At 24.2% G+C, this 18,911-nt stretch overlaps 1 protein-coding gene across 2 annotated transcripts; it reads left to right on the top strand.

Annotated features, from left to right (window-relative positions):
• Window positions 1-219: 219 nt before the first annotated feature.
• On the top strand, window positions 220-18,632 carry LOC145835691 (uncharacterized). 2 transcript variants are annotated; one of them, XM_082943388.1, is made up of 10 exons: window positions 220-430; window positions 2,503-2,572; window positions 7,719-7,891; window positions 12,103-12,206; window positions 13,919-14,037; window positions 16,326-16,400; window positions 16,589-16,802; window positions 16,964-17,043; window positions 17,347-17,565; window positions 17,720-18,632. In XM_082943388.1, the coding sequence occupies exons 2-10, from the start codon at window positions 2,512-2,514 to the stop codon at window positions 18,337-18,339; spliced, it is 1,665 nt and encodes a 554-aa protein (XP_082799514.1). In that variant the 5' UTR covers window positions 220-430; window positions 2,503-2,511; the 3' UTR covers window positions 18,340-18,632. The 2 variants fall into 2 exon arrangements, with proteins under 2 accessions (XP_082799514.1, XP_082799513.1); XM_082943387.1 differs by lacking the exon at window positions 220-430 and having other exon boundaries at window positions 2,472-2,572.
• The last annotated feature ends 279 nt before the right edge of the window (window positions 18,633-18,911 follow it).

The following is an 18,911-nucleotide window of genomic DNA, read 5'->3' as shown; positions in this document are numbered from 1 at the left end:
AGTAACTTTACAGTATTTTTCAATGCTTTTATTCTATTTAACACAGTTACTTTAATAGAAAATAACTTAAAACTAAAAATAGACCCAAAAATGTGTACTTTTAAAATCCTGGATGAAATTTGGAAAACCTGGAAAAAAGTTTAAAAAAATAAATGGCAACCTTGATAAAATTAACAGAACATTTGGCAAACATTTATATTATGAATTACATATAAATGATATATTATTGTTAAACAAAAAAAAAACAATTTTTGTTCTTATTCTTCCAAAGACTATTATGACCATATCTACAAAAAAGCTTACCCAACTTGGCTGGATTAGCAAGAGTGTACTTAACTTAAAGTTGTCATAATAGAAATTTTGAAAACAGTAAACGCTTTAAGGATAATAAAATAATCAATCTATTTGGCTGGTAAAGAAGTTTGCATAGGTATTTAATTTATGTTATAAACTTTTTTTCTGTTGCATGACTTATTAACAAAATTACTAGTTCACATTTCATAATAAATATTTTATTGTAAAGTTATGGCATTCAACATTATTATTGTTATTATTATTATTATTATTATTATTATTATTATTATTATTATTATTATTATTATTATTATTATTATTATTATTATTATTATTATTATTACTATTATTACTATTATTACTATTATTACTATTATTACTATTATTACTATTATTACTATTATTACTTTTATTACTATTATTACTATTATTACTATTATTACTATTATTACTATTATTACTATTATTACTATCATTACTATCATTACTATCATTACTATCATTACTATCATTACTATCATTACTATCATTACTATCATTACTATCATTACTATCATTACTATCATTACTATCATTACTATCATTACTATCATTACTATTATTACTATCATTACTATCATTATTATTACTATTACTATTATTATTATTATTACTATTATTATTATTATTATTATTATTAACATTTTAATCAAAGATAAAGTTATATTATAATAAAAACATTAGAAAGTTTATAAAATTTAAAATAAAGTAATAATCAAGTGTAAGCTGTACAGTTTGAATTTTGAAATAACCAATAGTTAATACTAGAACTACATTTCTGTTTACTGTTATAAATATATTTATTTCTTTATCTGACTGTTTAAGTTTTAAGATTATATAATTATTAAGTAACTTACATTTATGTAAATCTAACCAAACAACATAAACTTCGTATACTAGTAACTTTAAGCTATAAGTTTTAATTAGATTTTATTCAGTTTTTTGTTATAATTTTATTTATTATTTTTTTATTTTTCTTTTGTTACAAATTTAGCATAATGTCTTCCTACATGTTATTATATAAATTTTTACAGATTTTAACAACTGAAGATCTCGTCTTCAAACGAGTGAAACATTGTTTTGTTTAAAAAAAATAAAAATTAATTATTAAAAATTAATAGATAAAAAATCAAACAAAAGCAAACCAACTGTAAAAAGTTACAATAAAATAGTTAAACTTTTAAAATATTTATCAAAACAATTACTTTAAAACTACAGTAGTCTACAACTTAAGTACGCACTGCCTCTTAACTTTTTCAAACCTAAAATTGCTGTGTTGAAAATCAAATTTTTAAAAAGTTTGAATAAAAAAAAAAAAATAGTTAGTACATATACAAAAATAATATAAATTGAAATAAGTTTTTTATTATAAAATTCAAATAAAACAACAATAAAAAAAAGTAGGAAAACAATCATGAACTAAACAATTGTACTTTTATTACAATATTAACAACAAATATGTTACAGTTTATCTATTTAGTGTAAAAAAACACTGCAGTTCACATTTGCATACCCATTTGCATACATTTCTTAGAATAAAAATATTTAAAGTAGCCATATAAAGTTTAGATAAACAAAGTTTATGAACAGGTTTTTAGACATTTATATACCCCATGGTTGAAACCTAAATGCAAAAAACCTATATTAAGGGCATAGGGGGGTAACACCTTTTTTAGTTTTTGATCATAATTTATATAGTTTTTACTAAGCTACAAGATGCTTTTTACGGCTTTTAAAAATTCAAAATAATTTTGAGATATAGCTTGTCAAAGTTGGAGGCAACAATAGGATCCTTATGGGAGGCACAAACTAAAACAGCAAATAAATAGAAATCACTAAAAATCTATCTTTTCATACGTTTTTTGAGATAACTACCTCAAACTTTCAGGAAATGTTCCTTGATATATTTAGAAAATTCTGTCGGAAGAAATTTTAAAAAAACTAAAAAATAAAATTTTTATAACAAAAAAACTAAAAAAAAACAGTTTTTAGAGGTTTAAATTAGTAGTCTCTTGCGTTTTCTTTATAACTCTGATTAAACATAATAAACAACATTTAGTTTAGAATCTGTAGAAACTTATTCATAGTTTTGAGTTTTGAAAAGTCATAAATAAGTATTTAAAATACCGAAAAATTTCAGCTTGTTGTCATTAACAAACTAAAATTTAGGCATATTTTATGGGATCAAATTTTCAAAATGAAATGGACTACCATGGTTTTCCTCAGTTCAATGATGATTGTTAGTTTTTATTCATACATATATAACATTACTGCCATTGTCTAAATGTTATTTACTGTTTTGAATTTATTTGACAAGGTTAGCTAACGCTCACCAAAACCAGGTAATAAACCAAAGCAGTGCATATACATTTGTTTTATTACTTTATATATTCATACATATATAGAAAATAATGTGATAATATAAACTAAATTATCTTCCACAGAGCCCAGTTGAGGGCTTATAAATAATTTATTAAGAAAATTTGATTTAAAATAAACCAATACTTTTCTTAAAAACAAAAAAAAACTTTATAATCTACAACTGGTATGGTTTTAAGGGCATAGGGGGGGGGGGGTAAACACCCTTTTTTGGTTTTTGATCTTATTTTATAAAGTTTTTACTAAGCTATAAGATGCTTTTTACAGATTTAAAAATTTCAAAATATTTTTTGAGATATAGCTGGTCAAAGTCGGAGGCAACAATAGGATCCTTATGGGAGGCGCAAACTAAAATGGCAAATAACTAGAAATCACTAAAAATATATCTCCTCCTACGTTTTTTGAGATAACTACCTCAAATTTTCAGGAAATGTTCCTTGCAGTATTTAAAAAATTCTGTCGGAAGGAATTTCAAAAAAAATTATTTGAAAAAATTTTTATAATAAAAAAACAAAAAAAGAAACTGTTTTTTTTGTTTATTTTTTATATAATTTTTTTTTTTTAAATTTTTTTTTTAAATTCCTTCCAACAGAATTTTCTAAATATATCAAGGAACACTTCCTGAAAGTTTGAGGTAGTTATCTCAAAAAACGTAGGAGAAGATAGATTTTTAGTGAAATAATCTATTTTTGCTGTTTTAGTTTGCGCCTCCCATAAGGAACCTATTGTCAGCTCCAACTTTGACCGGCTATATCTCAAAAGTTGTTTTGAATTTTTTAAATCTGTAAAAAGCATCTTGTAGCTTAGTAAAAACTATATGAAATAAGATCAAAAACCAAAAAAGGGTGTTTACCCCCCCCCATGCCCTTAAATAAATAGCACTTTGTTAAACAATGGTACAAAAGTTATACTAAAAGACAAAAAATATTATGATGTAATTATTAAATATTCTACAGTACAAATATTCAGTGTAAAAATTAATCCCTTTGACTGTTGTTCAAAATGCACTAAATAACTATTTTATTATTATGTAATATCTAATTTTTATTACTTTGTAACGGTACTTAGAAGTTTGCCTTTAATTGAATAAAATATTTTGCTGAGGACGCGTGTTGAACGCAGAAGCGGTTGTTCCAAGAGAAGTTTATTTTTGTGCAACTTAATTAATTTGTATATATTTATATATATAAAATATATATGCACACATATGTACATAAGTATTGTGTTTTTGATTGTAATTCTTAGAGTTCTCTATGCAACTAATTGTTGCGGAGTTAACTATTTCTTTTTATGAAAAACAACTTTAAATTGATGTTGCTGACAGCTGTTTTGACTCAAATAGTCTCAGTTATCAAAGCAAATACAGTGTATGGTAAATGAAAAAAAAAATTACAAGTATACATTTTGTGGCAATTTAATAAACTTTGTCCTGTTGATTTAAAAGTTGCTATTGTAAAGTAAGTTATTTTTTTGTATTATTTGTTCTTATTCTTAGCTGTCATTTTTATTTATTTTTATTTTTTAAAGTACATATGCGTCTTTGCTTTATTACACTACTTTTATTATTACAATACATTTTGTTTGCTATTTCAGTCAAAACAGCTATCAGCAGTAATAAAAAAAAACTGTTTTTATATAAAACAAATGAATCCAAAAAAGAAAAAATATATATATGTGTCACAGATGTTTTTTTGTGTTAAAACTTTATTCCGACTAACGGCGTTTCACTGCTCTCAAATAAATTTAAAAACAGATCTATGGAGTCAATGAAATATTAACACATATTAGAAATAAAAGCATGTATTATTATTTATTATGTATATAGTGTTTATGTGAGTAGTAACTATAAACGAACTTTATGGTTTAAAAACAAAGTTTAGAATAAAAACATAAAAATATAAAATTGTCTACAATAACTACAAATTTAATAAAAGCATGTACTAACATCAAAAAAGCTCTAAGAATAGACAAGTTTTTAAAAAAGGAACATAAATAAAGTTGTACAGAAATGTGACGTCATAATAAATTAAACAAATTAATCAATAAGTTTTTCAGCTTAAAAACAAACTATGCAACAAAATGTTTACTAAAATTTTAAACTAAATTTACAATATTTATACAGTACAATATACACAGTATATAATAAAATAGAAGAAACATGTAGTATTAAACTTAATGTTCGTGATTGTATATGAAAACGTTGTGAATTAAATAAGTGCATAAGTAGACAGAGTTATTTAAAGTAGAATCGTTGGTTGTGATGACAAATATTGGATAAATCTTGTTGCTTGTTCAAAAGTATGTCTTTATCTTCTGCTGCAATTACTGCTTTCTGTATTGCAAATTGGGCAAATTTTACTTACTTTGTTGGATGTATGTTTTATCTTTGAAAAAATACTCCACTCCATGTTTTGCCTTTTACCAAACCTGTAAAAAAACGCGTGCTTCGTTTTTTGATTTATCAAATATTTGTCCTCACAACCAACGATTCTACTTTAAGTAACTCTGTCTACTTATGCACTTATTTAATTCATAATGTTTTCATATACAATCACAAACATCAAGTTTAATACTACATGTTTTTTCTACTTTATTATATACCGTGGATGTATAAATATTTTCAATCTAGTTTGAATTTTTAGTAAACTTTTTGTTGCATAGTTTGTTTTTAAGCTGAAAAACTTATTGATAATTTGTTAAATTTATTATGACGTCACATTTCTGCACAACTTAATTTAATTTTCATTTTTTAAAACTTGCCTATTCTTAGAGCTTGTTTGAGGTTAGTGTGTACTTTTATTAAATTTGTAATTTTTGTAGACAATTTTATATTTTTATGTTTTTATTCCAAACTTTGATTTTAAGCCATAAAGTTCGTTTATAGTTACTACTCACATAAACACTATATACATAATAAATAATAATACATGCTTTTATTTCTAATATGTGTTAATATTTTATAGACTCCGAAGATCTTTTCTTAAATTTATTTGAGAGCAGTTAAGCGCCGTTAGTCAGAATAAAGTTTTAACACAAAAACATCTGTGGTATATATTCCAATAAGCTTAGCTTATCAGGACCTCTAGGATTTAACACCTTTTAGTGTTACATCTTATATATATACTGTATGTGTAATGAGAATTTTTTTTTAAACTGTTAATAGTCAAAGTGCTCTATGCAAACTGCATAATAATAATTTTTTATATAAAAAAACAACTATTTTTTATCTTCTTACAGCTGTTTAACCTTAAATTGGTATCTTCAGATCAAATAAAGTTTTTTTGGCAAAAATTAAAGAAGTTCCCAAAAGTTCATATTATGAGATATTGAATAATTTAAATAAGTTTGGTTAGTCTATTTGAAAAAACATTTTTTATACAAATAAAGCTATTTTCTGTTTTTTATTGTTTGTTCCTAAACTAACTTTTGGCTTGCTTCTATTTTTAGTTGATTTTTGTTCTATTCAATTACATGTTGGCAAGTTATTTTAGTTAAGGAGGCAGGGTTATGTCATTATTTTCTTTTTTTAGTGCTAATTGTTTTTTCTTTCTTATTTTTCCACGCATCATAAGTTACACAATTTGTTATTTTTTTGATTTTGTTTTAGTTTTGCAGAAAAGCTCATTTTAAATTATAACAGTCTTTGTCTCAAACACAAAAAAAGTATAGGGAACCTAAACCTATAAAAACAAAATAACAAATAACATATGGGAACTAAAAGATGCAAACAAAAACTCAAGTTAAAATAGAGTTAAAAAGAACCTGCTGCAAAATTTTATGAAATAAAATAAAACAACGTGTAGCTTGATAAAACACAAAATCAATACAATTGAAAAAAAGCTAGCACAATACAAAATATAATAAAGGCAACGACCCTGCTTCCATAACCAAAATATGTACTTAAAAAAAAAATACAATCACTAAAAATAGAGCAAGCTAAAACTAAGAATAAGAACAAACTATTTAAAAACAGAAAATAGCTTTACTTGTAAAAAAGTGTTTTTAAAAATAGACTAATTAATTTAATTTATTTAGCACATAATAGTGTAAATTTTTGTATTTTATTTGAATTTTGCCAATAAAACTTAATTTGATCTGAAGATACTCATTTAAACGTTATCTGTAAGCAAATTTAAAAATAGTTGTATATAAAAATAGCTTTTTTAAGCTATTCATTTTAAACAAACAGTCAGTTTGTTGTTTTATTATTTTAATGTAAGCTTTTAAGTTTGAATCAAGATAAGTAATACAATAAACTTAAGGATAACCATAAGTTTTCAATTGCAAAATCTACTTAAGTAGTCAAAATTTTTTTTTTAATAATGATAATGAATGTTTTATAGACTACTTAAAAATATTTTGAAAAAATTTGAATATAATTTGAAAACTACAAAATTTGAATATAAGTATTACATAAAAACTTTAAATTTAAAAGGTTAACAATAAAAAGGAGGCTCGTAAAACTTTACTTTAAGACCTAAAATTTTACCAGAATTTATTAGTCTTATAATATGTTTTTAACATAATCTCTAAGCATAAATAATTAATTTATCAATATTAATTTTAATGTTATTATACATGGCTAAAGTATATAACCTTTAAAATATGTTTTTAAGTTTAGAAAACAAACTATAATAGGTTGCATTGCATATTCAAAAGTTTATTTTTATAAATTTTTAGAGCAGTATACTTGCATAAAATCTGTATTCTTTTTCTTACTTACACATAGTAATTTTGATTGATTTGTAAGATTGTTATTAAGATATTTGCGCAGGTTTGTGCCAAAAAAAAATATTTATTTAAGCATGTGGTTTTTTTTTGGTAAAACAATTTGTTTTTTCAAGCTTTGTACTCATTTTTAGTAAAGTATAAAATTGTTTAAAAATGTTTGAGATAGGTGATATAAAGACTCATAACTATTAATTTTTTTTAAGTATAAAAGATATATGCATTTAAATCAGTTAAAAGTTATGTAAAAGTTATAAAAGTATTTTTACAACTTGCAGCTGATTATAGAAACTTAAGTCCCGTAAATGGTTGGCATGAAATGAGTAGCAACACTATGCAACCTACTGATTGTGTAAACGCTTTTGAAATGCTACCACAAGTTGATTATTCCAAGCAAATAAATACAAACTTTCATCAAGAGTCACTCTTTCATATGAACAGGCTAAAACAGGTTTTTTAACTAAGCTTTTATTTGTTATGTATATATATATATATATATATATATTTAAAAAATTAAATGATTAGATAAACAGCTTTTTTCTGATGATTAACTTATTTAAAAATTTACCAGAATACATTTCCTTTTTTTTTAATTTATTTTAGTACTTTCGTAGTAAGGCTCATCAGAAATTGTATCTTATTAATAGTGAAATAAATACAAATTGAAAGAAAATCATACTGTAGTTTAAAGTTTTGAAATATATATGGTGTAACAATCAAATGTTAAAAGTTAACTAAGTGCTTTACTAAAATAAATTTAAGAAAAAAAAATTGTATTCTGTTATATTTTTTAGATTAGATAAACTAACTCACCTTCCACAGAACCCACTTGAAGGACTTTTAAATAGTTTATTTTCAATATTTTAAATAAAAAAAAAGCAGTACATATGTATCATACAAACAATGAAATTCTTTGTAATACTCAGCTCTAACTCAAATTGAGTTGCACTTTGCTTAACATTAATACAAAAATGACACAAAAAAAAAAAAACTGTGACATAATTATGAAATTATATAGAGGAAAAATTTCAGTGCACTAAAAATTTAGATTAAAAAAAAAGTGGGTTTTAAAGTATTTAAAGCAAATTGTTTCAACATAGTAAAAGCTAACTAAATATTCAGAAAAGGCTTTAAAAAGACAAAAAAAAAAGTTCGTTTTGCCTTGGTTTGCCCATTGCATACAGAATCTATTGAACTGACTAAATTTAACTTTTCATATCTGAAAAGTTGAAAGAAAGTTTGACTCATAAAAAGTTTCTGATGGCCAAAATTAACTCTACAAAACAGATTAATTAAAAAAGGTCTACCTCTTATCAATAGACTGGCTATCAGCAAAAATTAGCTATGTATGTTGTACTCAAAGAATTAATCAGAGCTGCCACAAAGTCAGAAAAGCCAGGAAATTTGATACAAACATGCTCTTAATAAGAAAGTTTATCATTACTAAAAATAGATTTTGCTAATGTTGTTCTTTAAAATATTTGCATTTGAAATTTTTTTTTTCAGGGTCTTATTGAATTTTTAGAATATATTAAGGGCATAAGGGGGAGCGTCCACCTTGATCTTAAAAGTTGAAGAGTTTTATCTGAGCTATCAGTAGGGGTAGGGAGTACTTAGGTGATTTTTGCTGGACTTATGAGTCCATATGATTTGAATGTGTTTTTGCTTCATTAAAAAGGATCTAAAAAAAAAATTGCAAAAAAAGAGGTATGTTGCCCAAAAAACTAATTTTAACTCCAAAAATCACATAATTTTTGATTTTTTGACTTAAACAGTAATAAAATCACTTTTACATGTCCTAGACTTATACTTTATATCTTAAATGAAAGCTTATACTAATTGACATAAATTCAAAGACATATTAACTGCTTTTGATGTATTTTGACGTCATAATCACCCCAAGTATGCAAATTTTGTTTGTAAAATTGTGCTTTTTGGAAAATTAAAAAGTTTATTTTTAATTTCAATTGAGTATCAGACATTTTAACCACTTAAAAAATTTAAAGAATTTTTGAGATATTAGCGATCAAAGTTGGTGAATTCAATAGGTTCCTTATGGAAAGCGCAAATTAAAAATGCAAAAAATGACCATTTCAGTAAAATCTATCTCCTTCTTCATTTTTCAAGCAATATCCTTCAAACTTTCACAGAAAGTCTATTTATAAATTTTAAAAAGATTGAATGCAGGATTTTTTTTAAACAGAATTTTTATTTAAATAACAACTTTTTTTTTTGTTGTTTATGTAAAATTATTTTTTTTTAAGAATAACAACGTTCAAAGTTTTTAAAATTATAAAAGAAACGTTTTCTGAAAGTTTGAGGTCTCTAGCTTAAAAAATGAAGGTGAAATTAGATTTTTGGTAATTTTTAAATTTTCAAGAAAATTGACCTCAAAAAATTTTAGGTTCATACATTTATATCAGAAACTTTTTATAAAAATTACAATATCTCAAAAGTTAAATATGATTTTTTTATTCTATAAAAACTGGCTTGTAGTTTGTACTTTTAGCTTTCATATAAGATCCAATGTTATTTTTAGTAAAAAAATGTTGGACCCCCTTATGCCCATTAAAATCTCTAACGATCTCACATGTGTATTATTAACTATGTGGTAAAGAAATAGTTTATTTTATGTTCATGATTTATAATACTTGATTAAGTTCCAGTGTGGTAAGTGGTGAGAGCAGTGGCAGAGTAGCAAGGGATTAGAGCAGTGGCAGAGTAGCAAGGGATTAGAGCAGTGATAGTAGTATTTTTCATGGACATGACGTTAAAAGGTATCCAAGTGGTGTACGACTCGATAACTGAAAGGTTTTTTCAAGCACCAGGTCCTAGGACTAAATATTTTTAGCGCTTATTTTTGTTGTTCAATAAACAATATAATCCCATTAATAATAATCAAAAATGATATTATTCATAAAGCCATTGTCGCAATGTAAGTAAGATGATTGAATCTACAGGGTTGCCAAAAAACCTTGAAACCTGTTAAAACCTGGAATTTGACAATTCAGGCTTAAAAACTTGGAATTTTTAACACTTTTAACATGTTAACGTTAAGTAGTAAAATTTCGATTTGACACAAAATATCTATAATATAAATGAATTTTTTTTGTCATCATCAAGAATTTTTTATTAAAAAACACATTTAAAGTAGCTTTTCAGTATCTTTTCAATGTTTTTATACTATTCAACACAGTGTCTTACCTTAAACTTAACTTTAAACTAAAATAGAACCAAAAGTGTGTATTTTTAAAAATCTAGAGGAAATTTTGAAAACCTGGAGAAAATTTGCCAAAAACATTTGGTAACTCTGAATCCAGCAAAAGAACTGTTGTTTTTACCTGTATTAAAATAAGATTGAAAACTTTGCATAATTTCAAGTCTTTGGTTATGCATTTTTTTGGTTTTAATTAACAATGAGATTTAGAAAAGTTGTAAACATTTAAGTTAAGAGTTGCTGACTTTTAAAACAATTTTGCTAGACAAAAGTGTTAATTAAAATTAAGTAAGGTTTACTGTTTTTAAAACATTTTTTATTTTTTTAGTTCTTCATTGAGTTATCTTATAACTTTTATTTATTAGCTTCAAACTAAATCTTGATAGCTTATTTAAATTATTAAATCATTTTATTGCACCTGCCAAAAATAATTAACGTATCACTATCAATTCACATAAAAGTGTAGGTAGTAAGTACTATTAAAACTTAGTTTTTAAATACAACTTTCAAGTAAACTATTATAACTTGTTTAATTGAGTCAGTACGGTTTTGGTTTAAGATAACAACAAAAACCTTATTTATTTTTAAAATAAAACTTGTTATTTGAAATGTCTATTTATAAATTTATTTAAATTTTAGAAGTTAATCTACTAGCGGTGTACAAATAACTACCAATAGTAACAGCCAATGTTATTAGATTAAAAAAGTATATTCACAAGGCTTAATGCACTAATAATGTTTTTAGTTTTAGCCCAATAACCAGCTGGTTGTAAGATTTTTAGGTTTTTTAGATTATAAATAGTAAGTATGAAATGTTTAAATAATAATACATTAGCCAATTTGAAGTTTAACTTTTTTTTTAAAGGTCTCTAAATTCTACTTTCTAATCTGCTTAAACTGACGACTTATTTTTTTTTTACATTTTCATTAAAAGTTAAAGAAAACTAAAATTACTTAACATTTCTTACTTCCAAATTATTTTTTTTACGCAAGTACTTTCTTTCTAATACAACACCCTAAAATTTAAATGCTTTTAATTAGTTATCACATAAAGTGTAAAAAATTTGATATGGTATTTTAAATTTTAAAATTTTTTATTCAAAAGTGAAGCTTTTGTTTTACTTTTGAGAACATAACATATTAACTAGTTAAAAAGTTGTCTTCAAAACAGTTTATTTTAAGCTTTTAACAGTTTAGCAGTAATATAGATTTAAAAGTTAAATAAATTTAGTACTAAAATATTTTACTGTTAATAGAGTAGATGTTTGATGAAATATCTATAGTTTTTATTGATTTCATTTTATATGGAAAAAAAAATTAACTACAAACAGCCTATATAATAATTTAAACTAATGTACTTCGCTACAAATTATATGAGTTTTTATATATGAAGTAAGATAAATTGAAAATTTAAATGACTTTTTTGTACCTTATATAATTTATAGGTAGTTTTCGAGCAGTTAAACAAAACAAGTTATTTAGAAAACTCTTGTAATGAACTGACATCAACTCTAAAAGGAATTAAAGAAGTCTATAAAAAAGAAAAAAAGTTGGTTATATTTTATTTTAAAGGATCCCTTTTTATTTTCATATTATAATAAATATTAATTCTATTATTGCTATCTTCAGCAAAGCTGAGATGTTTTTGCAGACATACAATAAGCAACAAAATGCACTGCACGACCATCAAAAACAGTCTCCAAGACATTCTACTACAGGATTTGTTCTTATTTTAACAAACCAGGAATGGATATTCGCAAGAAACTAATATTTAAGTCTAACTAAACAAATGGAATTTAGTACTTACTTGTTAGATAATCAGTTTATGTAACTATTCAAAAAAAAAGTTGCTTAGAGATTTACAAATTATCTCCGCTTTGCTTGAGTTAGCCAAAGTATTGATATAAGTCTGATCGAGTAAACTACAAAGTCTTACAATGTCTTGGACGTTAATTCTTAAACGATTTAATTGTGGAAGTATTTTTGACTGCACCTTCAAACGGGTGGTTCAGTATTACAAAAATCTACAACGATAATAAGTATAAATTTAAGCACGTATATATAATATGAACTTTGATATACAATTAAAATAAGCTGTAGCATAATTGAACTGTAGCTAATTTTATTATATAACAATGTTCATATTATATATATTATATATACGTGTTTATAGTTATTATCGTTTCAAATTTTTCGTTGTTAATTAAGTATTTAAACACAAGGAGATTTTCTTCAGTTGCCACAAAACCTGGAGTTTGAGGAATTTTGTACAAAAAATAATGGAAAAACCTGTAATCAAAAAAGAAATATAATTTTTTTTATAAAATTATAACAGTAAAATTTAGAATTTTTATACTTAAAAAAAGTATTACAAGTTTTTAATCAGTAATTGATAATTGAATTTTTACTTAAAAATGAAAGTACTTTAAAAAAAATTATTTTCATCGTTTTGAATGTAAAGTATGTAGATTAAGTCAACAAGAAACTATTTTTGTTGCAACATAAACAGTGTTTAGATTAAGAGAACATTAAGAGCAAGAGAAAATCAAAAACGTCTGATTCAGTGTTTTATGCCCAATGTATTATATACTTATCAAAGTTAGAGAAAAACGATTCGAGGTAAACCTTTTTCAAGCAGACAGTTTTAGCGTGAATATGTAGTTCCAGTAATTCAAAATTATTGTTTTCATAATTTATTTTAAAGTTCGTATATATTTTTCTAATGTTTTTTTTAAAGTTTTTCGATTTGAGTTCCAATTAAGAAATTCTAATTTTAGTTTAAACATTTCAAAAAACATCAGGTTCTTAGATAATTTATATACAACACAATAAGTTGTTAACTCAAGTCATTTAGTATTTTTTGAAATTATCTAATAATATGGTTCAATACTTATGTTAGACATGTAAATATAGCTTTTAATTTCTAAAGTTTTACTTGTTTTTTGAATATTAACTAGATTGTATAGCTATTTAGTTATTATATAAACATAATAAGGCTTTATGAGAATCATATGAGAAACAATTTAAAGAAACTGATTCTAAATTTTAGTACTGGTTCAATAGAATAAAACAAACAAATAATAATATCAAAGTTTAAGTAGTTTAAATCTATCAAAAAACACTTTTTTTAATTTGAAATTAGCTTACTACCAAAAATGGTCAAAAAAGTATACCTTTAAATACCTGTAAGGAAATTAGAAAACTTAATTCTGTTTGCTACACTTTTGATAAAGCATGTGTAATTATTAATTTTTTGAATAGAAAACTTGAAGAATCTTCTAAAAAAAAAGAAGATATACTATTGTTTGGAACTTTTGATGATCTTAATTCTGATGATATATTTAGTAATTTAACTGATGATTCTGATGTAATAATAAATGGTTTGTCAGAGGTTTTAACTGATTAATAGAAATCGTTATAAAATTGATTATTTGTTTTAGTTAGACAATTATATTGCTGTTTTATAATGATTTTTATAATTGTTAACTTATTAGAAAACAATTGACAGCTTTTTAGAATTTATATAAGAAATTAAAGTTTTAGTAATTGTAACCTACTTAATTAAAGTTTTTAGCAACTTTTTTTTACAACATACTTATTTAAAAAAGTACTATATAACGAAAAAAACTTTAATTTATGCTTATTATTTTAGTTAGTTAAGTTTCAATTTTTTTACGAGGTAATGTGAGTTTTAACGAGTTTAAATTAATCTGTGTGTTCACCAAAGTAGTTTTTTACAAGTTTAACGTGAGTAGCTATAAGCAATAACCAGTGTAAAGTGTAAAACAAAGAGTAAAGTAGTTTTTTTAATTATTAAAATTTATGTATGTTGATACCAAATAAATTGAAACGGTTAAATAATGGTATATCTATAAAAAAGGTCATTTAGCAAATCATTGATATAAACTAATCTCATAAAAGGTTTGTTATCCAAATTTCCGTTTTAAAACAGTATCATACTTTTAGAAATAAAAAAAAATAGTTTGTTTTTGTATTAAAGCATACTTTGTTGGATTAAGCAGTTATAGATTTAAAACTTTTATTAAGTAAAACTATGTCGATGGTAATTGATTTGCCAAGGTAGTTTTTTACTTTAAATTTTAAAAAGTAGTATTTAAATTTTAAAAAACTTATTTAGTATTTAAAGTATTTAAAAATTTAGTGCCCATTAAGTAAGTGTTACAAGTGGAATAAAATGGTCTATAGTAATAAAAAAACGCCATAAAAAGTACGTTTTTAAGTAAATTCTAAGTATAGTTTTACTGAAAGCTGATAACTTCTAACTCAAGGTCATCTCAAACTCGATCGTTTAAAACTATTTTAAACTTGATAATTTCAAGCTTGATCATTTCAAATTTGATAATTGAAATCTTTTTATCCTTTTATATATAAAAGCAAAAGCAACAAACTCTCTCGAAAATTTACATTTGTTTCAATTTTAAATTCAAAAACAATTATAGTCAAAATTTTCTAATTTAATTTGTTAAAGAATTTAAGTTTAATTATATCTTTATTAAATCTCGAAACATTTTAAGATCTTATTTCATTTTCTATGTGCAGTATAAATCTCAATTAGTGTCTTAATGTATAGTACTTAAGTTTCAATTTAGTTCAATTTCTTACTTTCTTTATAATTTTATAATCCTAAGTTTATTTATTAGTTAAAAAAAGTTGTTTTGTACTGACTTCTGCATAAGCTTAGTTGCATAAGAAGTTTAATTAACAGTTTTTTGATTTCTTTATTTAGTTTCTTTATTTTTAATGTAACACAGTTTGAGTTTTATATATTCTATACTAACTTATTTTCCATTATTTTAAAACTAATTATAGTTTGATTAGAGATGTTGTATAAAATATACTCTTTTGTCTTTAATGAAAAAAGTATTCATAGAATACAAACACAAACGAAATGACAATAAATACAAAGCTGAGTTAAATATAGACTGCTTAATTATTATGATTAATATAGCCATATAAAAATAATAAAGGTTATTTCTACAATAAGTATAGTTGGAATGGAGACAGGTCAAACGAAGACACTTTTGCACGAAGGTTAATTTTTTGCACGGGGATAAAAAAAAAAACTAATTAAAAAAATTACCTACCTGAGGTAAAGGTTAGGGGTATTAATGATAGTTATAAAAAAAAAAGACTAAGGATTAGGGGTAATAGTAAAAAAAGATAATAATTTTTTAATAAAAAACAAGAGTTTGTTGTATAATTATTACAAGGGTAACAGTAATAGTAAAAATAAAAATAAAGTGTTTAAAAATGAATTCAACTCGTGCAAAAGTTTACCTTAGTGCATATTTTACACCTACACAGTTTGAATAATATATTTCGAGTATTACATAACTGTTCTTCAAAAAAATTTGTGACTTAAACTAATTAAGTTCTTATGAACACAATAATAAATAGTTTGAAATAATTGAGTTGAAATTCATAAAATTCATATAACCGTGTTGAAAATGATTGAGTTTGAAAAAGTTGCGATTCAGAAATGATAGTAAATCGATTTTTATGGATAAATGGTTTCTTCTAAAACTATATAAAAAGTCCATTGTAAATGTTATTATTTTAGTTTATACGTAAAAATTTTAAACGCACTAAGTATTTTCTGTACAATACATATTATAATAGTGATGTTCATTAAATAACTCTTTCATAGGTCACAGCAGTTGTGCGAAAAACTCGAAGATTGGCTTTGACTGGCAAAAATTCTATTCTAAAACAAGCAGTTTTGGTAGAAGCTTTTAACTCATATAAGTTATAAATATTTAGCTTTAGCTCAAATCTTAGTTATTGCAGAAATAATATTAAAGTACTTTGTATTTAGTATGTTTAAATATTATTTGTTTTAAGTTTTTTTTTAAATTAAAAAGTAACAGTGCTTAGTGTCCATTTACAAAAACGGAGCAATTTTTTTTATAGAGACTAATATGGACAAGACTTCTGCTTCAAGTGATTGTGAAAACATAAAAGGAGAGTTTGAGTCTATTTTTACAAACCTCAAAACTCTAATTTCCAATTTAACATCCACGGATGCTCATTTTGAACACAAATACGATGAATTAGGAAAAAAAGTTGTTAAACTTCAGAAAAACAATGGAATTTTTGGAGACAGTCTTAAAAACAACATATCCAGGTTTAATTTCACCCCAATTAGTTTTAACAGATTATATTGTTTGCTCAAGTATATAGTTGTGAAATTTTTATTTTTTATCAAAATATTAAATAAGTTATATTTTAATTTCTTCATTTTGTATGATACATCTTTAAGTTATTTAAATAATAATTTGTATTTAGTATTAACTACAAAGAATCTGACGCATTTGAGATAAGCTTAACAAACGAAAATGGATTAAAATCTGACGAAAAATTTAATGGTTAGTGATTAAGAAAAGGGCCTTACTAACTAAATTTGAAATATAAACTTAAATAAGTTTACTTTGTATATAAGTTTACTTTGTATATATGATAAGTGTATTTAAGATGTTTCAAATTAAAAATTATTACTATTTTTACTTTGATTGATATTCGGTTTTGTTTTATTTAAAGTATTATTGGAAGGAAATATTGGGATAAATACTTAGTTTGTATACTTTGCTATATAAAATAGTTTTGCATCTTTTTTAATTATCACACATATACAAAACTTAAGTTTTCGTAAATCAAGACTTATTGAGCAGATGATCAATTAGGATTACAAAATACAAGTGTTCCTTTCTCCTCTTCATTGATAATACAATCATGTAATAAAGAACTCGTGTCTGTCGGGGAAACAACTCAACTTCAGCATAACAGCAAGTTCATTGAAGATATTCGAAAATCAAGGAGTTTTCAATTTGATGAGTTTTTTGGAAGCGAAGTTTCAGGGCCAATTTCTAGCAACGCAAATAATGCAAATAGTAATTTTCATAAAATAACTTAAAATAATCAATTCAAAACATATTTAATTTCAACAAAACAATGCTCTTTAATTGTCATAATAACTGTCAAAATAGTATCAATTTAGTAGTTTCAACGAAAAACATAGTTTTAAATAATAACTAACATACACAGGTATAAAGTTTCTTCCGCCTAAGCGAAACTGGAACCCGTCTAAAAAATTCGGTTGTCCGATTTGTGAAAAACGCTATTCGTGGAAGGGAGATCTGACTAAGCATATAAAGCAACATCATCCAGAAGTCGATCCTAAGTCCATGATTATTAAAGGAGAATCCACTGCTCACATGAACCAACAGCATGAAAAAGATAACAGCGATTTTCTTCAAGAATCTTACGCAGACCAACATGCTATAAAAAAGCATTATTCTGAAAAAGATGCATTCGTAGAACAAACAAGCTTGAAGTCAAATGAACAAGTTGATGAAGAAAAGGGGACAAATGTTGACCGCAAAGCTGATGAACAACAACCAATAGGGGAAAGTAAAAATGAATATTTTCCCTGTCCAGAGTGTGGAAAAAAATTTAAGCTGAAGAACGGGTTAAGGCAACACATGATTTTTCATCAGCAACCGAGGCATGAATGTAGAGTATGTGGTAAATTTTTCTATACCTCCTCAGATTTAAAAGTTCATGAGCGAATTCACTTTAATATCAGACCTTACCAATGCGAACTATGTGATAAGCGATTCACTAGGAAGCAGCATTTAAACAGGCACAAGCTAACCAGGCACTAGTTCCTACTTTATAAATTTCTATATCAACATGTTGATTGTTATTCTTAATTTTATTATTACTAGTTTTGGTAATTTTTCTATTTTTCATATACTTGTTTTCAGAACAACTTAAGACGTCAATATGATAGGGTTTTTTAATTATTAAAACTATTTTATATACATGATAGTTATTAATCTATAAATAATGTAATTTCTATTAAAGACCAGAGTACATCTGTTTCAACAAATTATGAACCAACATTATACTTGATTAATATAATTATAAGTTATATATTCATTTTATAGTTAGTTTTATGTCCAATATTAAAAAAAATTCATAATTGTTCAATACTATAACTTAGTAGATTATAAAAATAAGTTTCGAAACTTTAAATAATTTTAAAAAAATTATACTAAAAAATAATAATATCAACTATTATTAGTTAGAAATAAGTATTAACTATTGTAGTTTTTATTTTTGTTTTATTAGTTAAGATTTTCGGTATGATCAACTTTCGAATGTACACCTAATATGTTATCTTTTACTTTCGAACTTGACTCGTTTTGTTCCATATAGTTTAATTTATTGTTTC

Source organism: Thalia democratica, chromosome 5 (genome assembly GCF_965202585.1).
Source record: "Thalia democratica chromosome 5, ktThaDemo2.hap1.1, whole genome shotgun sequence".
In the NCBI taxonomy this organism is placed as follows: Eukaryota; Metazoa; Chordata; class Thaliacea; order Salpida; family Salpidae; genus Thalia; species Thalia democratica.
This window is presented reverse-complemented; position numbering and strand designations above follow the sequence as displayed.

Coding starts and splice junctions, on each gene's coding strand:
- LOC145835691 (XM_082943388.1), top strand. CDS start 2,512: ATGGGATCAAATTTTCAAAATGAAATGGACTACCATGGTTTTCCTCAG. Junction 14,038..16,325: donor TTCTGATGTAATAATAAATG/GTTTGTCAGAGG, acceptor ACTCTTTCATAG/GTCACAGCAGTTGTGCGAAA. Junction 17,566..17,719: donor CAACGCAAATAATGCAAATA/GTAATTTTCATA, acceptor TAACATACACAG/GTATAAAGTTTCTTCCGCCT.